Source organism: Populus alba, chromosome 16, assembly GCF_005239225.2.
Source record: "Populus alba chromosome 16, ASM523922v2, whole genome shotgun sequence".
NCBI classification, from domain to species: Eukaryota; Viridiplantae; Streptophyta; class Magnoliopsida; order Malpighiales; family Salicaceae; genus Populus; species Populus alba.
The window spans coordinates 13,482,419-13,498,219 of record NC_133299.1 but is presented as its reverse complement, the minus strand read 5'-3'; the positions used below and the strand labels follow the sequence as shown (position 1 = coordinate 13,498,219).

At 32.1% G+C, this 15,801-nt stretch overlaps 3 protein-coding genes and 1 long non-coding RNA gene across 4 annotated transcripts; all 4 read left to right on the top strand.

Moving 5' to 3' along the window:
- The first annotated feature begins 279 nt into the window (after positions 1-279).
- Positions 280-2,430, top strand: LOC118037505 (protein trichome birefringence-like 3). Its single transcript, XM_035043493.2, has 6 exons — positions 280-565; positions 666-903; positions 1,011-1,182; positions 1,290-1,489; positions 1,601-1,759; positions 1,884-2,430. Exons 1-6 carry the CDS (start codon positions 388-390, stop codon positions 2,215-2,217), a joined length of 1,281 nt encoding a protein of 426 aa, XP_034899384.1. The 5' UTR covers positions 280-387; the 3' UTR covers positions 2,218-2,430.
- A 1,879-nt stretch (positions 2,431-4,309) lies between these two features.
- On the top strand, positions 4,310-4,951 carry LOC118037492 (agamous-like MADS-box protein AGL62). The gene has a single exon (XM_035043483.1). It carries the CDS (start codon positions 4,310-4,312, stop codon positions 4,949-4,951), a length of 642 nt encoding a protein of 213 aa, XP_034899374.1.
- A 1,849-nt stretch (positions 4,952-6,800) lies between these two features.
- Positions 6,801-8,996, top strand: LOC118037504 (uncharacterized). Its single transcript, XR_012168146.1, has 5 exons — positions 6,801-6,870; positions 7,199-7,296; positions 8,256-8,317; positions 8,408-8,466; positions 8,556-8,996. It is a non-coding gene; the product is annotated as an uncharacterized lncRNA (long non-coding RNA).
- A 3,437-nt stretch (positions 8,997-12,433) lies between these two features.
- On the top strand, positions 12,434-15,764 carry LOC118037501 (protein SCO1 homolog 1, mitochondrial). Its single transcript, XM_035043490.2, has 7 exons — positions 12,434-12,698; positions 12,782-12,988; positions 13,102-13,192; positions 13,852-14,064; positions 14,772-14,861; positions 14,956-15,088; positions 15,360-15,764. The coding sequence occupies exons 1-7, from the start codon at positions 12,558-12,560 to the stop codon at positions 15,481-15,483; spliced, it is 999 nt and encodes a 332-aa protein (XP_034899381.1). The 5' UTR covers positions 12,434-12,557; the 3' UTR covers positions 15,484-15,764.
- Positions 15,765-15,801: the final 37 nt, after the last annotated feature.

Sequence of the window (15,801 nt, the reverse complement as noted above, 5' to 3'; positions counted from 1 at the left end):
CAGAAGTCCAAAAGCAGGGGGGGGTAAAGAAAGGGAGAGGTTGCCTATATATTTGCCTTACACTTACTCTACAAGGAACCTTTTGCACCTAATGAGCGTAATAAATAGTATGGCATGATAGCAATAGCACAATAGCTCAGAAATGATATAGCTTCTAACTAATAGAGAAGACAACACGAGCCCAAGATGTTAGCCCTCCAACTTATGCCACCCTAACCTGCGTTTATACTCTAAAAAGATAAATGTAGAAAAAAAGTGAAAACCTAACTGTACATGGCTTTAGCTTTACTCCTACTCAAACTGCCATAAAAATCCCAAAACGAGGCCTCTAAAAGTGTCCTCATCATTCTGTTGCTTCAGTTAAGCTTCTGTCCTCTGCCTCCAACAATGAGCTTAGCGCCCTCTCAGTCCGCTGCAATGAAACCTTCGAAAGGGAAACTGCCCATCTCCGTTGTCACTGTTATAGTTTGCAGCTTTGCATTCATCGCTCTCCTGTATACGGACACTTCCAGGTCTCTTTTCAAGCTCAAATCCTGTCCTAGGAGAAGTCCAGTTGAAAAATCTAGTAAGTATGAGATGGCTTGTCTTACTCATGAACATGTCCTGCTTAAGGTTTTATAAGAAACACCGTTATGATCTTACGTTGTAAATGTCATTTCCAACAGAGGATAGAGCTGCAGAGGATAACCTTAAAAACTTCCAAATGGATGATAGATTCGAGTTCGATCCGGAAGAGTGCACTGTCAATACAGGCAAGTGGATGTTTAACAAGACTTTCAAGCCTCTGTACACGGACAGGAGCTGCCCATATCTAGATAAACAGGTTTCTTGTGTCAAAAATGGACGAAGGGATACTGATTACCGTCGGTGGGAATGGCAGCCGGATGACTGTACCTTGCCAAGGTAAACAAGTTATCTATTTTGCAAGAATTTCTGATGCTGTAAACATATTGAAAGATGATATACAGTTTAGTTATCTAACATGTTATATGTGATGATTGCATTTGCAGATTTAATCCAGAGCTTGCTCTTAAGAAACTTAGAGGGAAGAGGTTGCTGTTTGTAGGTGATTCGCTTCAAAGGGGTCAGTGGCAATCATTTGTTTGTCTGGTGGAATGGATCATACCTGAAGACAAGAAATCCATGAAACAGGGCCACTCTCACTCAGTCTTCAGAGCCAAGGTACTAGAAATTAGCAGGACATTTTTAGATTTCTTTGCAAGAACAACTGAATTCAAGCACCGTGTTAGTTCTTCAAATTCAGCTAATGATTCTAATCAATGCTTCAGGAATATGATGCTACCATTGAATTCTACTGGGCTCCATTTCTCATCGAATCCAATACCGATGACCATATCATAGTAGATACAAAGAAGAGGATACTGAAAGTGGATTCAATTGACAAGCACGCCAAACACTGGGGAGGTGTGGACTTTCTTGTGTTCAACACCTATGTATGGTGGATGAGTGGTCTTAGGCTCAAAACATTGTAAGCTCCTGCAATAAATTTCTATCAAAACATTATGCAAGTTCCAGAATCATGTTCTGACAAGTAAGCATTGCCACTGTTGAACTAACAATGTCTAAATGAATATTGCAGATGGGGTTCATTTGCAAACGGGGAAGAAGGGTATGAAGAGCTGGACACACCAGTTGCTTACAAGATAGGTTTGAAGACATGGGCTAACTGGATTGACTCAAATATTAACCCCAATAAGACTCGTGTCTTCTTTACTACTATGTCCCCTACACACACGAGGTCTCTCTAACAGGATTTTCTTAAATTCAATCCATTTTTATACCTTTTCTTGGTCTTTGTTCATTTTTTAAACTGCACATTTTTATACTATTTTGAAAATCATATTGTTTTCTTTTTTCAACAGAAGTGAAGACTGGAACAACACAGAAGGGCTCAAGTGCTTCAATGAAACGAAACCGGTATTGAAGAAGAAATATTGGGGAAGTGGTTCTGACAAAAGAATGATGAGTGTGGTGGCCAGCATAGGAAAGAAAATGAAAGTTCCTGTTACTTTCATCAACATAACACAGCTATCAGAGTACCGAATCGATGCTCACGCATCGGTCTACACCGAGACCGGAGGCAAATTGCTGACAGAAGAACAGAGGGCAGACCCACTACACCACGCGGATTGCATACACTGGTGTTTACCAGGAGTTCCTGATACATGGAATCGGATATTCCTTGCTTATTTGTAGCTGAAAACAGAGTGAAATCTCGAAGAAATTCTTGTGTTTCTGTGATCAATTGTACACTTAGACTTTTTTTGTTTTTCACTGTCAAAAAGCTCTTTCAATTTTAATTGACAATGTATCTTTCAGGCAGATTACAGGCCAAATATTCATCTTATCCTTGGATTTTCTCTTGCAATCAGTAGCTTGGGAATTAAGAGTATGTTTGGTATTGCGGTAGCTGTTGTGGTTGTGGTTTGAAAAAAGTTGTTTTTATAAAAAGTATTTTTAGTTGAGGTTTATTTGAAAAAATGAATGTTTGGTTAAAATTGTGGTTGAAATTAAGGTTGAAGAAAAAGTAGTTTAATGTGTTTGGTTTAAAAAATGCTTTTTAAATTGAGGTTATAAAATAATTTTAAAAATATATATTAATATTGATGATTTTAAATTTAAATATTGTAAAATTAATTACTCCTATTACATCATGAAAAAAATAATACTTTATATAAAATATTTTTTATTAGCCGCAGAGAACAAAAAGCATGTTTTCGTTGCTTTTCTGTTTCAGCGTTTTAAACGCAAAATTCATGTGGGTTCCATGCATAATAAATCACTTTTTTTTATTACCAAACGGTTGTAGACTGCATTTTAAATAAAACGCAGCCGCAACCGCGTAGATAAACGGACTCTAAGAAAGAAAAATAGTGCCCATCAGCTCTAGATCTTCATCTAATATAATTATATGAAAAACATAAATCTGTTAGAAAATAACCACCTAAATGACAAAAATCTCAGCATCACTAGTATATCATGCAGGTCACAAGTTGAGAAGTAGCAGGTCATTGTAGCAGAGAACATTATCAACAGCAGTACCAAGCAAGTCAGGAACTCCAATAATTGCAAACATCTGACGATCAGAAATAACTTCAATCACAGAGAGCAGAGGAAGTCCATTACAAAAAAAAAAAAAACTAAAAGGGTTGAGCTTTTTCCTTGTAACGTGAGGAGAAACACTGTATTAACTTTATTGTCTTTCAATGCATTTAATAATTGTCTAAAATTATCTTTTTCAGTGGGTCAAAATATTTATCTTGATTTTATTTTTAAAGTCAAATTATTATTTTTTACCGATCATCTAATTTTATTTAGATTCATCAAGTTATATAAATTATGTCAAAACAATCATCGCACATTTTAATTTTTCAAAGTTAAAACCTAAACATATCTTGGATTCAATTTGTTTTTTTAATTCAAGCGGCAATTAAGCGCGGCCATGTAAACCAGTGAACTCTATAAACACCATGCACCAGACCACTGACCAAGATAGATTACAAGGGCAAATTTAAAATTGACCCCCAAAGTGTAATTCAAATCTCAATTGAGTCCTCATAAGGATTTTGTCTCCACAGGATTTCCAATGTAACGGGGCATATATTAAAGAATTCCCAATGGAGTTTACGTTAAAACTCTCAAGAAATTTTTAACAGAAACATCAAACTCTTACGATATAATATTGTTAAAAAATAATATAAATCATATCCTGTAACCTCTTATAACAGTTTAAGCTATTGAGTTGAGATGGTTCCTTGACATAGTATCAGAGTTTTAATGACTAAGCAATTACGAGTTCGAATCTCAACATTCATATTTATTTAATAAAAATTAAATACAAAGTAATGTGAATCTATACAAGTTTCAAGATTAAAAAATTTTTATTTAAGAAGGTTTGTTAGAGAATAATATAAATCAAACATCTAAAATCTTAATGGCATGTATAGCGAGAACAAGTGTTAGTGAGAATAAACTCTCAAGTCTCTTGTACTAATTCAAAGATAATTAAGGTTGGGTTAAGAATGGTATGCGTGCATAACGGGAAGGGACGAGACAATAGAAAAAAGAATATATTAAGAAAATAATTCCTAAACATGCAAGAAAGAGATTCTCTTTCCTTTCCTTTCAATTTTTAACAAACGGTGCAATTTCCTATTCAAGGGGTTAAACACTTTCCAAAATAAGAGTGGAAAGATCTCTTAAATCTATAAATATATATACCACCCAAAATCTCAAAACCCTAAACCCTACTCTCCCTTTCAAGCTTCTTAATCTTCATATACCCACCATGGATGCAACGGATTCGAACCGCCAGCGGCACCAGCAGGAGACACGCAGGACCAGCAAAGGTCGTCAGAAGATTGAGATAAAGAAAGTAGAGAAAGAAAGCAATCGTTATGTCACGTTTTCAAAACGTAAAAACGGGCTGTTCAAGAAAGCCACAGAACTTTCTACCCTGTGCGGGGCTGAAACAGCAGTCATTGTCTTCTCTGAACATCAAAAGCTATTCTCCTGTGGCCAGCCAGACGTTGATAAGGTTCTTGATCGCTATCTTGCTGAAACAGAAAGGGTCATCCCTGACAACTTCCCGCCGGTCACCAGTAAAAATATAGAGAGCCAGTTAGCTAATAAACAAGAATATGCAAGATCTCTGAAGCGATTGGAAGAGGAGCAAACGGTGGCAAAGATGATTGGGAACATGAACGACATGAATGAGGGTGGCTTTTGGTGGGATCTACCCATTGATAGCATGGAGCAGGATGAGCTTGAAGCATACAAAGAATCAATGGAACAATTGAAGAAGAATGTGATAACTCGACTTGGCTTGATTGAAGCTGATAATGCTCCTAGTGAGTCAAGGATTGTCAATCCCTTCATTAATCTGAAGGAAATACCTTCTCTTAGCTTTAATAGTCATCAATTTCAATGATGTCTTTTTTATTTACTTTTGCTTTTAATTTATTGATCTTTTGATTCCTGGCACAACTTTTTTTTTTGTTGCCTGTATTTTGAGGTGATGTATGTGATTTGACAATGGGTTCCCACGTCTGTTTTTGATGAATTTTTCTTGATAGAATTAGTAGCAAGTTTTTCTATTTATCTTAAATAATATAGCATAGCCTTACTTTAAATTTTTTGCGTTGTGTTTTTGTTTTTTTAATTACTTTGGTGTTTATAAAGGCCAAAGAATTTGGACATGATGCTAAATTTGAAATAAAGGGCTATTTTGTACACTGGATCACAGAAACACGAGTTTTTGTCTTCTCTTCTTTCAGCTCTATACTTTGATACCTTTTCAATTAATCTGGACATTGGTCCTTGTAGTTTAAGTTCTTGCAACTTTAACTTGAATCAGCTCTATACTTTGATACCTTTTCAATTAAGCCATTGATTTCATTAATTACACCAATTTCAAGTTCAATTAAGTTTCAAAACTTATCAATTCTTCAATTAAGCTCTTGATTTGGCTACTAAAACTAATCCAAAGTTTAATTAAACCCCAAAATTTCCAATCATGTTGCCCTTAACTCAAATTTTAATTTATTCTTTATTTATTTGTTTTTATTTTTTTTAATTTTTTTTTATCATTTTTCAGTAAATAAAATAATAGTAGTAATAATAATAATAAGTAAAATAAAATGATTAAAAATTGAATTATAACAATTATTATTGAAATGCCATCAATTTCTTCTATGATGTTCCAGTGTACGCTACTATAAAGAAAAGCAATGTACTACTTTCATAATTAAATTATACAGGCATGTTTTATGGTATATAAAAATTATTTTTTAAAATATTTTTTTATTTTAAAATATTTTAAAATAATATATATTTTTAATTTTTTTAATATTAACACATCAAAATAATTTAAAAAAATCAAAATCAAATTAATTTAAAACTAAAATTATTCAAAAAAAAAATTTTAAAACGATTGTAATTAATTTTCCTCTAGCATCTTGGTTTCTACGCCTTTGCCATTCCACGTGAATTTCTACATTGATTACGTAATTTGTTTTTCGTTTTGTTTAATGTGATGATAGTACATGCACGTTGTCTTGCACGATCATAGTATTTCTGTGCGATGTAGAGCTCCTCCATATAATACACTCACACCTTTTAACTCTCTCATGTGAAAAGCAGTTATCTCAGATATTGCCTCCTAAGATTAATAAATAGCATCACGTTCCTAAAACATTGATTAAAAAAAAATCAATATTCACATGTAATTCCCTCGTATGGAATGTGAATATCTTAGATCTTAAGGAATAAAATTTATAAATGGCATCATATATATTCCTGAAACATGTATCAGCTAATATTCAAAATAATTTAATATATTTTTACATACCAATATAAAAATCATATATATTCATATCTGGTAAAGGAAATTACCTAGAAAAAAATCTGTGTCATTAAATTATCCAGTCTATATAAATTATTGATTTTTGTTAAAATGATATAAATTTTTTATAAAAAAAATTAGAATTGATGTGGCTTAATCTAGATTGAGTTTAGTCAAATTAACCACTTCCATCAAATTAATATCCTTTTCCACTTAACTTAAAATCCTGCTTGATAAACTCTGAATCATAAATTTTACAGGTTAAGAAGCATGTTAACAACTATGGTGAGAAGGAACTCTTATAGTCTTATGTGTAAACCAAAGCAATAATTTTTTTAATGGACCCGGTACTATGGGCCTTGTTCCAAGCCCATGGGCCTCTCTTTAGTCTTAAAACCGCCCAACCCTAAAGACTCGCCTACCTATAAAAACCGATGAAGCTGTCTCCACGCTAAAATTTAGGCACATTCCAGAAGCCTAGCTTTCCAATCGCCATTCTCTCGCAGGTAAAATAAATCTTTCAACTATTTTCTTTATCGCAATCAATTCCTTAATTATCTTGTTTAATAATCATTTCAATTATTATTTTTACGTGCTTAATTTTGTTTTATAGAATTTACGGATACCTGAATTTGATGAGCTTAGGATTTATTCACGATTTCCTTTCTATTAATTTCAAAGGGCTCCGTTTTTTTTCTCTTTTGTTTTTTGATTTTGCAATAGAAATAAAAATAAATTCTAATAAGATTTGTTGATTAATCAATTTCATTTCTTAATATCAAACATATTCTGATTTGTGTCTGTTTGATCTTTTTTTTTTTTGCTTTTAAAAAGTTCAATAGAAGCAAACAAGCCATGGCGGGTGGGAATTTCATGCACAGAGTCTTATCCTATGTTGTGAATGAGCTTGTCGTAAATAGTCTTGCTAACAGGTATTGTTGATTCTATTAATTTCCTATGCGCCTTCGATTTTGTTGCTCCGATGATGTGGTATTCTGTCGTTGGTTCATATTTCAATTCTTGAATAACTTTTTTCCAGATAAGCTTCTTTCTCTGACCATTGAGGCTGGATGGGTTCCTCAATGGTTCGTTCAGTTGAAGCAAAAGTGGCTCTTATCTTCGTTTATAATTTTGTTGGCAGTGCAACTTGTTGTGCGCTGTGGCTATTGAAGTTGGAGAAAATTTGATTCCTCTGCTTTTTTTGGTTTGCTCGTTGATATGAGTGCTTTGATTTCTTGCTTTGAATCATTTAGATGTCATTGTTTCCTTTATAGTAAAATATGAGGTGTTTTGGTTGGAACAACTTTGGAAGTTTGTTTCAACCAGGTCAACCTGCTAGGTTTTCCTTTCGAATTAAATTAATTTTGGAAGTAATGAAGTGATTTCATCAGTGGCTGTTAATTTATTGTGCCTGCAGTGAGTGCAGTGCAAATTTTGAGGTTTGAGAAATTTTCGCAGTTGAGTATTCATTTATTTATTTTATTCAATACTCCTTTTCCCCCAAAGAAATAAAAACTCCACTCATTTGTAAGAATGAAGCTATGGGACTATGTTGCTCTATTATTATAACTTTCTGTTTTATTATAATCTCATCGATTTGGTGGAGTTGATGGAACAAAAAATGAGTTTGCCTTGTTGATCTTTCTACAGTTTATGAACATGGCTTCGTGATGAATAACGATGATAGGATTTAGTTTGTTTACCAAGGTGATAACTGCTCAACTACCAGTTCATATCTTTTTTGGCTCCTGTAATGCCTGCTAGCTTGAGAGAGTCAGTTATTGCTTTATGATCCCAGCCTTCTCATTGTCAACCTTTGATTTTGAACAGAGTAGAGGTTTTAACCTTCATGTTATCGACCTTTTTTAATTTTGGTTTTTTGTGCTTGCAGTCCTGCATTCCAGAGGTTTGCAGTGAGGACATCAAGGAGGATTGATGATATTTCAAACACGGGTGTGTTTCTGTTACATTTTGTGATCTGGACCTGCAATTTCAGTCACTGCTGGCTTTTAATCTGATGATGAGTGTTGTTTTGTTATGCAGCGGCAAAGAAAAAGAAAGAACTTGCCGAGCAGGTGAAAGACCTTTCCAAGAATTTCGAGGTGAAATGATATATACTTAATTTAATATCAGAAGAGCTGTGTTATCTTCTACGGAGTGCTGCTGACCGTGCATGTTATGTTCTGTGCAGTCTTTTAAGAACCAGCAGTAGTGCGGAAGTGGGTTTTCAGCTGTATGTTGCTGTTTCAAGACACTTTCTTTCTTCATTTCATTGATGTTAGTTCCTGGCATCTATGACACTGCTGACGACATAGCATAATTAGGGTGACGTTGATACCTGGGTGATCTATGTAATTAAATTTATGGGGGTGTACCTGTTGACTATGGAATAATGCCCGGCTATATAATAACAGTCGTGAGGACTACCGGAACAGAACCGCTGCGTGCTAACCAAGTTTGCCGATACAATTAATCTTTTAATTTAAGTTATCGGGGACGTGTTATTCAAGTTTGCAGATAAACTACAGACGGCATGACATATGAAATCACATAGGAGTAGATACTTGATCCGCGTTGTGCTGTGGGCAGATTAGGTGCTGTTAATATTTTTATAGTAGAATATTTTTTTAAACTCTGTACATATTAATTACTTGAAATGACTTGATCATGATTAAAAAAATATATAGTTTGATTTGTAAAAAAATTAAGGTTTTTTTTTTTAATATTGAAATATCAATATATTTTATTGATTTGGGTTAGTGTGAATAAACTCATATAAATTCTATTAAAATAAAATTTTAATTTTTAATTAATTTGATGTTGATAAAAATTAATTAAAAAATAATATGAGTTAACTTATGACTTGTATTATAATTTTGTGATTAAGATAATTTTATAGCAAGTAATTTTGTGATTTGGATTTGAAACTTGGATAATTTTATAGAAAATAATCTTATAAAAAGTAAAAAGAAAAAATAATTTGAGTTAACTTGGTTAATTTTCCGGACTTGCTACTCTTGTAATAATACTAAGTTAACTTTATAGAAAATAAATTATAAAATTTAATTTCTAATAAAATTATTATTGAATGATAAAATTAGAAAAAATTAATGTAAAAACAAAACATAATGAAACAATCTAAATTTATTTGGATTAACTCGCTAAACACGTGATTATTTATGAAACTAGAATAACCTTATAAAAAGTAAATCAAAACAAATTATGTAACCTAATTTCTATTAAATTTAATATTAAATAATAAAATTAAAAATAATACTAATTAAAAATAAGAGCATGAAAATTTGATTCAACCATATTAATCTATAAAACCAAGCTAACCGGGTTAATTCCTTAAGTTTATAATACGGATTCACGAGGCCAAGTTAATCCTATAAAACTCAATCTTCAATGAATCAAATAATGAAATTAAAAAAAAATAAAGAACAAATAAAAAAATAAAAATTTTTTTTTTAAAAAAATAATATTTTATAAATAAATGCAAAATAAAAACACATATTTTTAGTTTTTTTTTTATTATTATTATTTGTTAATGTTAATGTTCTGATTTACAGTACTTGTCTTGACTATTCTTGCTGGAAGGCTCTAGGTCTCACTATCTGGTATGTTGGACTGGACTAAATTTGTTGTATTTGTTGGGCCAGTCCTATTATCAACGAAAAAGCATAGGTGAAAAAACAGGGCAAATGAACGGTGAGGAAAAAGATGTCTCCTTTATTTTCATTAAAAATGATTTTTAAAATTCGAAATCTGAATGATAAAGAGTAGAAAAAACATCTAATTAGAAAAATAAAAATAAATTGATGAGTATTAAGAAGCTTTAATCAGAAAGAACTTCAAGAAATACCCAATGACAGGTCCGATTCTATACGTTTTTTCTTGTTATTCTTCGTAATGTTTATCATTAGTAACTTGGTAATTACAATCTTTTTTTTTTTTTTAGATTAGCTAGTAATTACAATATCGGTTAAGCTTTTGGGGTTAAAATTCCCTTTCTTTTGACACAATAGTTCTTTTAACCTTGCAATATATTGAAAATTAGTATTTCAGGTGTAAGGTTGTCATCAACATAGAGAAAGGCTGTGTTACAGAAAGACAACGAGCAGCATGCAATTTTAACTTTAATAAAACAGAGTTTTCAATGTAGATAATGGTATAGCCCATACGTAAAAATTACGGTAAATTTTTTAATCATATGATATATTGCAACTGTTAAATAATAAACGTTACTGTAAACACTTAGCCAAACAAGCTCATAATAGATCCAATCAAACATTGAAGTTATTTCTAAAAAAAAAAAAAAATCAAAATCTCAATTATAACCTGAATTTTAATCAACTCCAAATTTGTTTCTCAACCAGGCTGTGAAAGTTCTAAATATTATTAATTATATCCTTTGCATTAAAATTATCGTAAATTTTTATAAACTTGAAGGTGTTTTCAATAAAATGTATTTATGTATCCTTTAACATTCTAATCCTTTCAATAATACCTACAGCTAATGACATCAATATCTAAATGGATTATGAGTCTAGGATTTAAATAACTTAAAAGTTTTTAATATAAGATGTTTCTTTCATGACAAAATCTATCATGAGTTGAAATGGAGGATGCCAATTTAATTTGAACTTGATATATATTAATTTTGACCCAACTTGAATATGTATTTTTTGAATAATTACTCTACTCATTAGGTATTAAATAGGATATGAATATTGTCTAACCTGAATTGAAATCTATCTAAACCCAACCCTAAATATATATTTATATTATATAAAATATATTTATAGAACATTTAGATTTTCTTTTGATAGATAATGAATATCTATATAGATACTTGAAACCCGAATTAATAGTTTATGAATACCTAAATTTATTATCTGATGAGTCATGAATATGATATGGATATTAATAAATCCAAGCCGTGAGTGCTCATTATTATCCCTATCTAAAAGTGAAATAATAGGTCTACAATCGGTCATGTAACGGGTTTGGGTTAATATCATCATTGACTTTGTTCATTTTATGTGTGAATGTGAAGTGCTGATAACTTTTGAGCCGCTAGATACTATAATGATACTAATATTTCACATCAATTATATTTAGGGTCTCGACAACTTATAAGTTTTGGATATCATTTTTTTAAAAATAGGTATTTTTTATAAGAAAATTTATTGTAAGGCCACACAAACCATATCTTTAAGAGGTAAGTTATAGTTGTTAAACAAGGATTAATGGGTTGACTTAAAAAACCCAGAACTTGAAGCCTGATCCAAGTTAGGTTTTTAGTTAAATCAAACAAAATATTACCCTGATAAAATTTGTTTGATCTAGTAAAGTTTTTGATGACTTAATTAACTTGCCCACACCTTATTAGGTCAACAATAAGAAAAAAAAAATTGAAATGTTTTTATTTTAATAAAAAGTTGATCTAGATTGACTCAGGACACCTTAAATCAAATATCTTAACATATATATGTCCCAACTTAATATTTTGTTTGGTTAGTGTTCACAATTGTTTTTTTCATATTTATTGGCATGTATAATCCATTATATTGAGTTCACAATGATTTTTTTTTTTTGCTAAAAATACATTAATGATAACTACTTATTATTTTTTGGTGATGTTAAGAAAAACGTCTGCTCTACCCGCTGCATAAGCTACGAGCAAGGTTATTATAAACACATTTTTAACATGATAGGAAAACTACAATATAAATTTAGATTATAAAAAATAAATTATAAAATTATAAATAAAATACAAAATTTATATCATATTCTCATTCCATATCAAGCCTGTTGTCAAAAGAAACAATTAAGAATTAATTCAAATAAGCTCGTAATCATATCAAACAAGATTGTTAGGCCATACTTTGAATGGTAATATTATATTTCTTATGAAAATGTAAAACCAATATTGTAATCACGAGTTTTAACCCATTAAAACAATTTTAATTTAATTTTATCTATTTTTAAATTTTTAAATGAATTTTGGATATGTATATGATTATATAAATGAATTCGAGATTTTAACAACCGTAGGAACGGGTTGTTAAACAATTCCAGCTCACACTGCGGTTTTAAAAAAACTAGTACGGGACTTACAAATAAACTCCAAGACGCCGCACCAGAAAGAAAGAAAGAAAGAAGCAAAGACGAGCTCAAACAATTTTCAATGGCAACTACTGCTCTATCAAGAAAAGCAAACCACCTGCGCCACACCTACCGATGTCTCACTTCTCGCTACCTCTCTCACTGCACCACCACCACCACCACCACCACATCTTCAAATCCACCTTCACCTCTTCCTCGATCGGTTCGTTCGTTGAGTCTTTTCATGAATTTTCAATTTCAGTTTTACTGACTCAGGAATTTGATCTCTTATCTTTTCTATTTTAGGTTTTAGCTCTCGGTGGAGGAATCCAGTCGCTTCCACAGATTACTCAAAGGTTTCTGTTTAGCACTTCAATTCCTACTACCACTACTGTTGTTGATTCAGAGACTTCGAAAAACACTGAAGAGGCTAAATCTGATGGAAGTGAAAAGTCTGGGGATTCAAATCATCAAGATGATACAAATAATGCTAGAAGAACAGTGCGGCGCGGGGTATTTTTTTTTTTTTTTAATTTCTATATTAAATTAGGGTTTTGTTTCGTCAGCTTTTATAATATAATTTGACTCATTATTGTTATTATTATGGAATTAATTATCTTTTGCAGCCTATTTCATGGTTGAGTTTTCTGTTTCTGGCGGCTACTGGAGCTGGATTAATTTGGTACTATGACAGGATGAAGAAGCAACGTATTGAAGGTAGATGATTTCTATGGTGAGTTTGATGTTTGTTGATTTCTTAAGTAAATAATAACTAATCAGTTTGGAAATTAAATAACTAATCAATTGTAAGAAGTACATGTAGTAGCTTCTCCTCTCTGCTTTGAAAATTGTATTAAGTGAAATATAATGTACAATTATTTGTAAAAAACTATAGTAATTTTCCCCTGAGTTCACATCCCTAGTTTAGCGCTTTAAGTAGGAGATAAATGGATACTGCTGTGTTAAATCCCTGTCCAAGACAAGTTGGTGTGTTTGCGTGATTATTTGAGGGATTAACAGCTTGTTATCTTTCCTTTTTTTCTTTTCTTTTCTATATCTGGTTGAATTTTAAATCATGGGGCCTGTTATAAGCTAGCTATTCTATCACTCTGGTTCACTCTGTGGATTGTAGTACGCACCTTATGTTTGCACTTTGCACAAGACAGAATCTTCATGTTTGATTTGTATAGTATCAGGTTGATATGGAGGAAAGGAAGAATATAAGTTAACCGCTTCTGTCAATATTATTCAAAATTTTCATTCAAGTTTCTCTTGAATAGATTGATAACTTGCTTTAAAGGGTAATTGAACTTGACAATTTTAAGTATTAGATTGTATGGTTTGTATATTTTGTGTTGATAATTTTGTGTGTGCAGCTATAAATAAAACTTCTGCAATTGTGAAAGTGGGACCATCTATGGGAAAACCAGAGATTGGAGGCCCATTTAATCTTATTGATCATGATGGAAAGCCTGTTTCCGAGAAAGACTTTATGGGGAAATGGACAATGATATATTTTGGTTTTACTCATTGCCCTGATATTTGCCCGGATGAGCTGCAAAAGCTAGCTGCTGCAATTGATAAAATAAGTGAGTTGCTGATATTTTCATTTGACAGGAACTTATTGTTTGTAATTAGTTAATTACTAACACAGATACAAGTTTTTATAATAGAGAAACACTGATTTATTTGGATGAAAAATGCTCTAGTCATCTGATTCTAGGATTATCAGAAGCCAGAGTACTGTATTAGAACAAGTTATTGTCATAGCTGAGATGTATTGGAGATTTTGTTTATTCAACTAATTATTTCGAGTATTTACTGAAATCCTTTATTATGTGCTGTCTATTGCTCATAGGTCATAATATTTCAAAAGTTTATGAACTGTTCTCTAATTGCTGGAATTGATACTGCTACGGCATAATGTCAATATGGATATCTTGTACACTCTTGTCTTAATATCATGGAAATTTGGGTAAGGATGAAGGGTGGGAGAATTCTAGCTCATTGCAAAAATAAACCGGTAATATTGATTCTGGACAGATTAACTTGTCTCCTGTGTTTCTTTTCAACCATGTGAGATTTTTGTGTCAGGATTTGGTCAAACATCAATGTACATGGAACAAGTACCAATACCAGCAAGTGCTGGATTTTCAGCCGCATGACTCCTTTTATAAATATATTGCACGCATATTTGTACAGATGCAATTTCTGTCAGCCTTTTTTTCCCTTTCGTTAAGCGTCAGCCTTAGTTATTACATGATGTGGTTTTGAACTATTTGCTCAATGCTTGCAGAGGAGAAGGCAGGGTTTGATATTGTGCCTGTATTCATAACTGTGGATCCTGAGAGAGATAATGTTGAGCAAGTTCGCGAATATGTCAAAGGTGCTTCTATACACATTTGGATTACAATTTTAATTTATTCCCATGTTCCACTTGTAATTTAATTAGAGATTTTTTATCTTTTCCTCCATTACAGAGTTCCATCCAAAACTAATTGGGTTAACAGGCAGCCTAGAAGAGATAAAGAAAACTGCTCGTGCATACAGGATCTATTATATGAAGACATCTGAAGAAGATTCGGATTACCTTGTGGATCACTCCATAATCACGTAAATATTTCTTATGGGCATGCTTAGTGTTAATTGAACTCCCTTTCCGTGAACTTCAAACTTTCAAATTAACTTTCCATCTCTTAAACTCTCTACTTCTTTGGTGGTTCGAGTATGACAAGAATAATGTCTACTCCTAGTGGAGACTTAAGACAGATAATTAATGGAGCTTATGTAACATATAACATTTTCAACATTAGAGGGGGGCTGTGTTTTCAACCTTTGTTTTTAAATTTCTGTTTGTTAACAATATCTCCATAATCTTGTGCAGATACTTGATGGACCCTAACATGGAACTAGTGAAATTCTTTGGGAAGAACAACGATGCTGATGCTCTTGCAGATGGTGTTATTAAGGAGATGAAGCAGTACAAGTCCATAAAAGCAAAAGCTTAGTTATTGTTTCTCTTCAGCTGAACTATTTTCTATGGAATTTTTCAGTGGTTCTTCTTGTGCATTGAGAGCACCTCGGATTTTTTATTTGATAATACCTGGAGTTTTGCAAAATCCAGATAAAACCCATTGGTCTATAAGGCTAGTTGTTTAGTTGCGGGAAAAAAAATAAATAGAAGAGATCTACTGTTACCGACTTGATCATCCTTGGGCCTGTAAGAACTGAAGCAGAAAGATTTTTTGATATTTTTATTCTAATTTAATGAGATTTGGGTTATGCAAAATCCATAGTTTTGTTATAAGAAATACAGCCATGGAAGT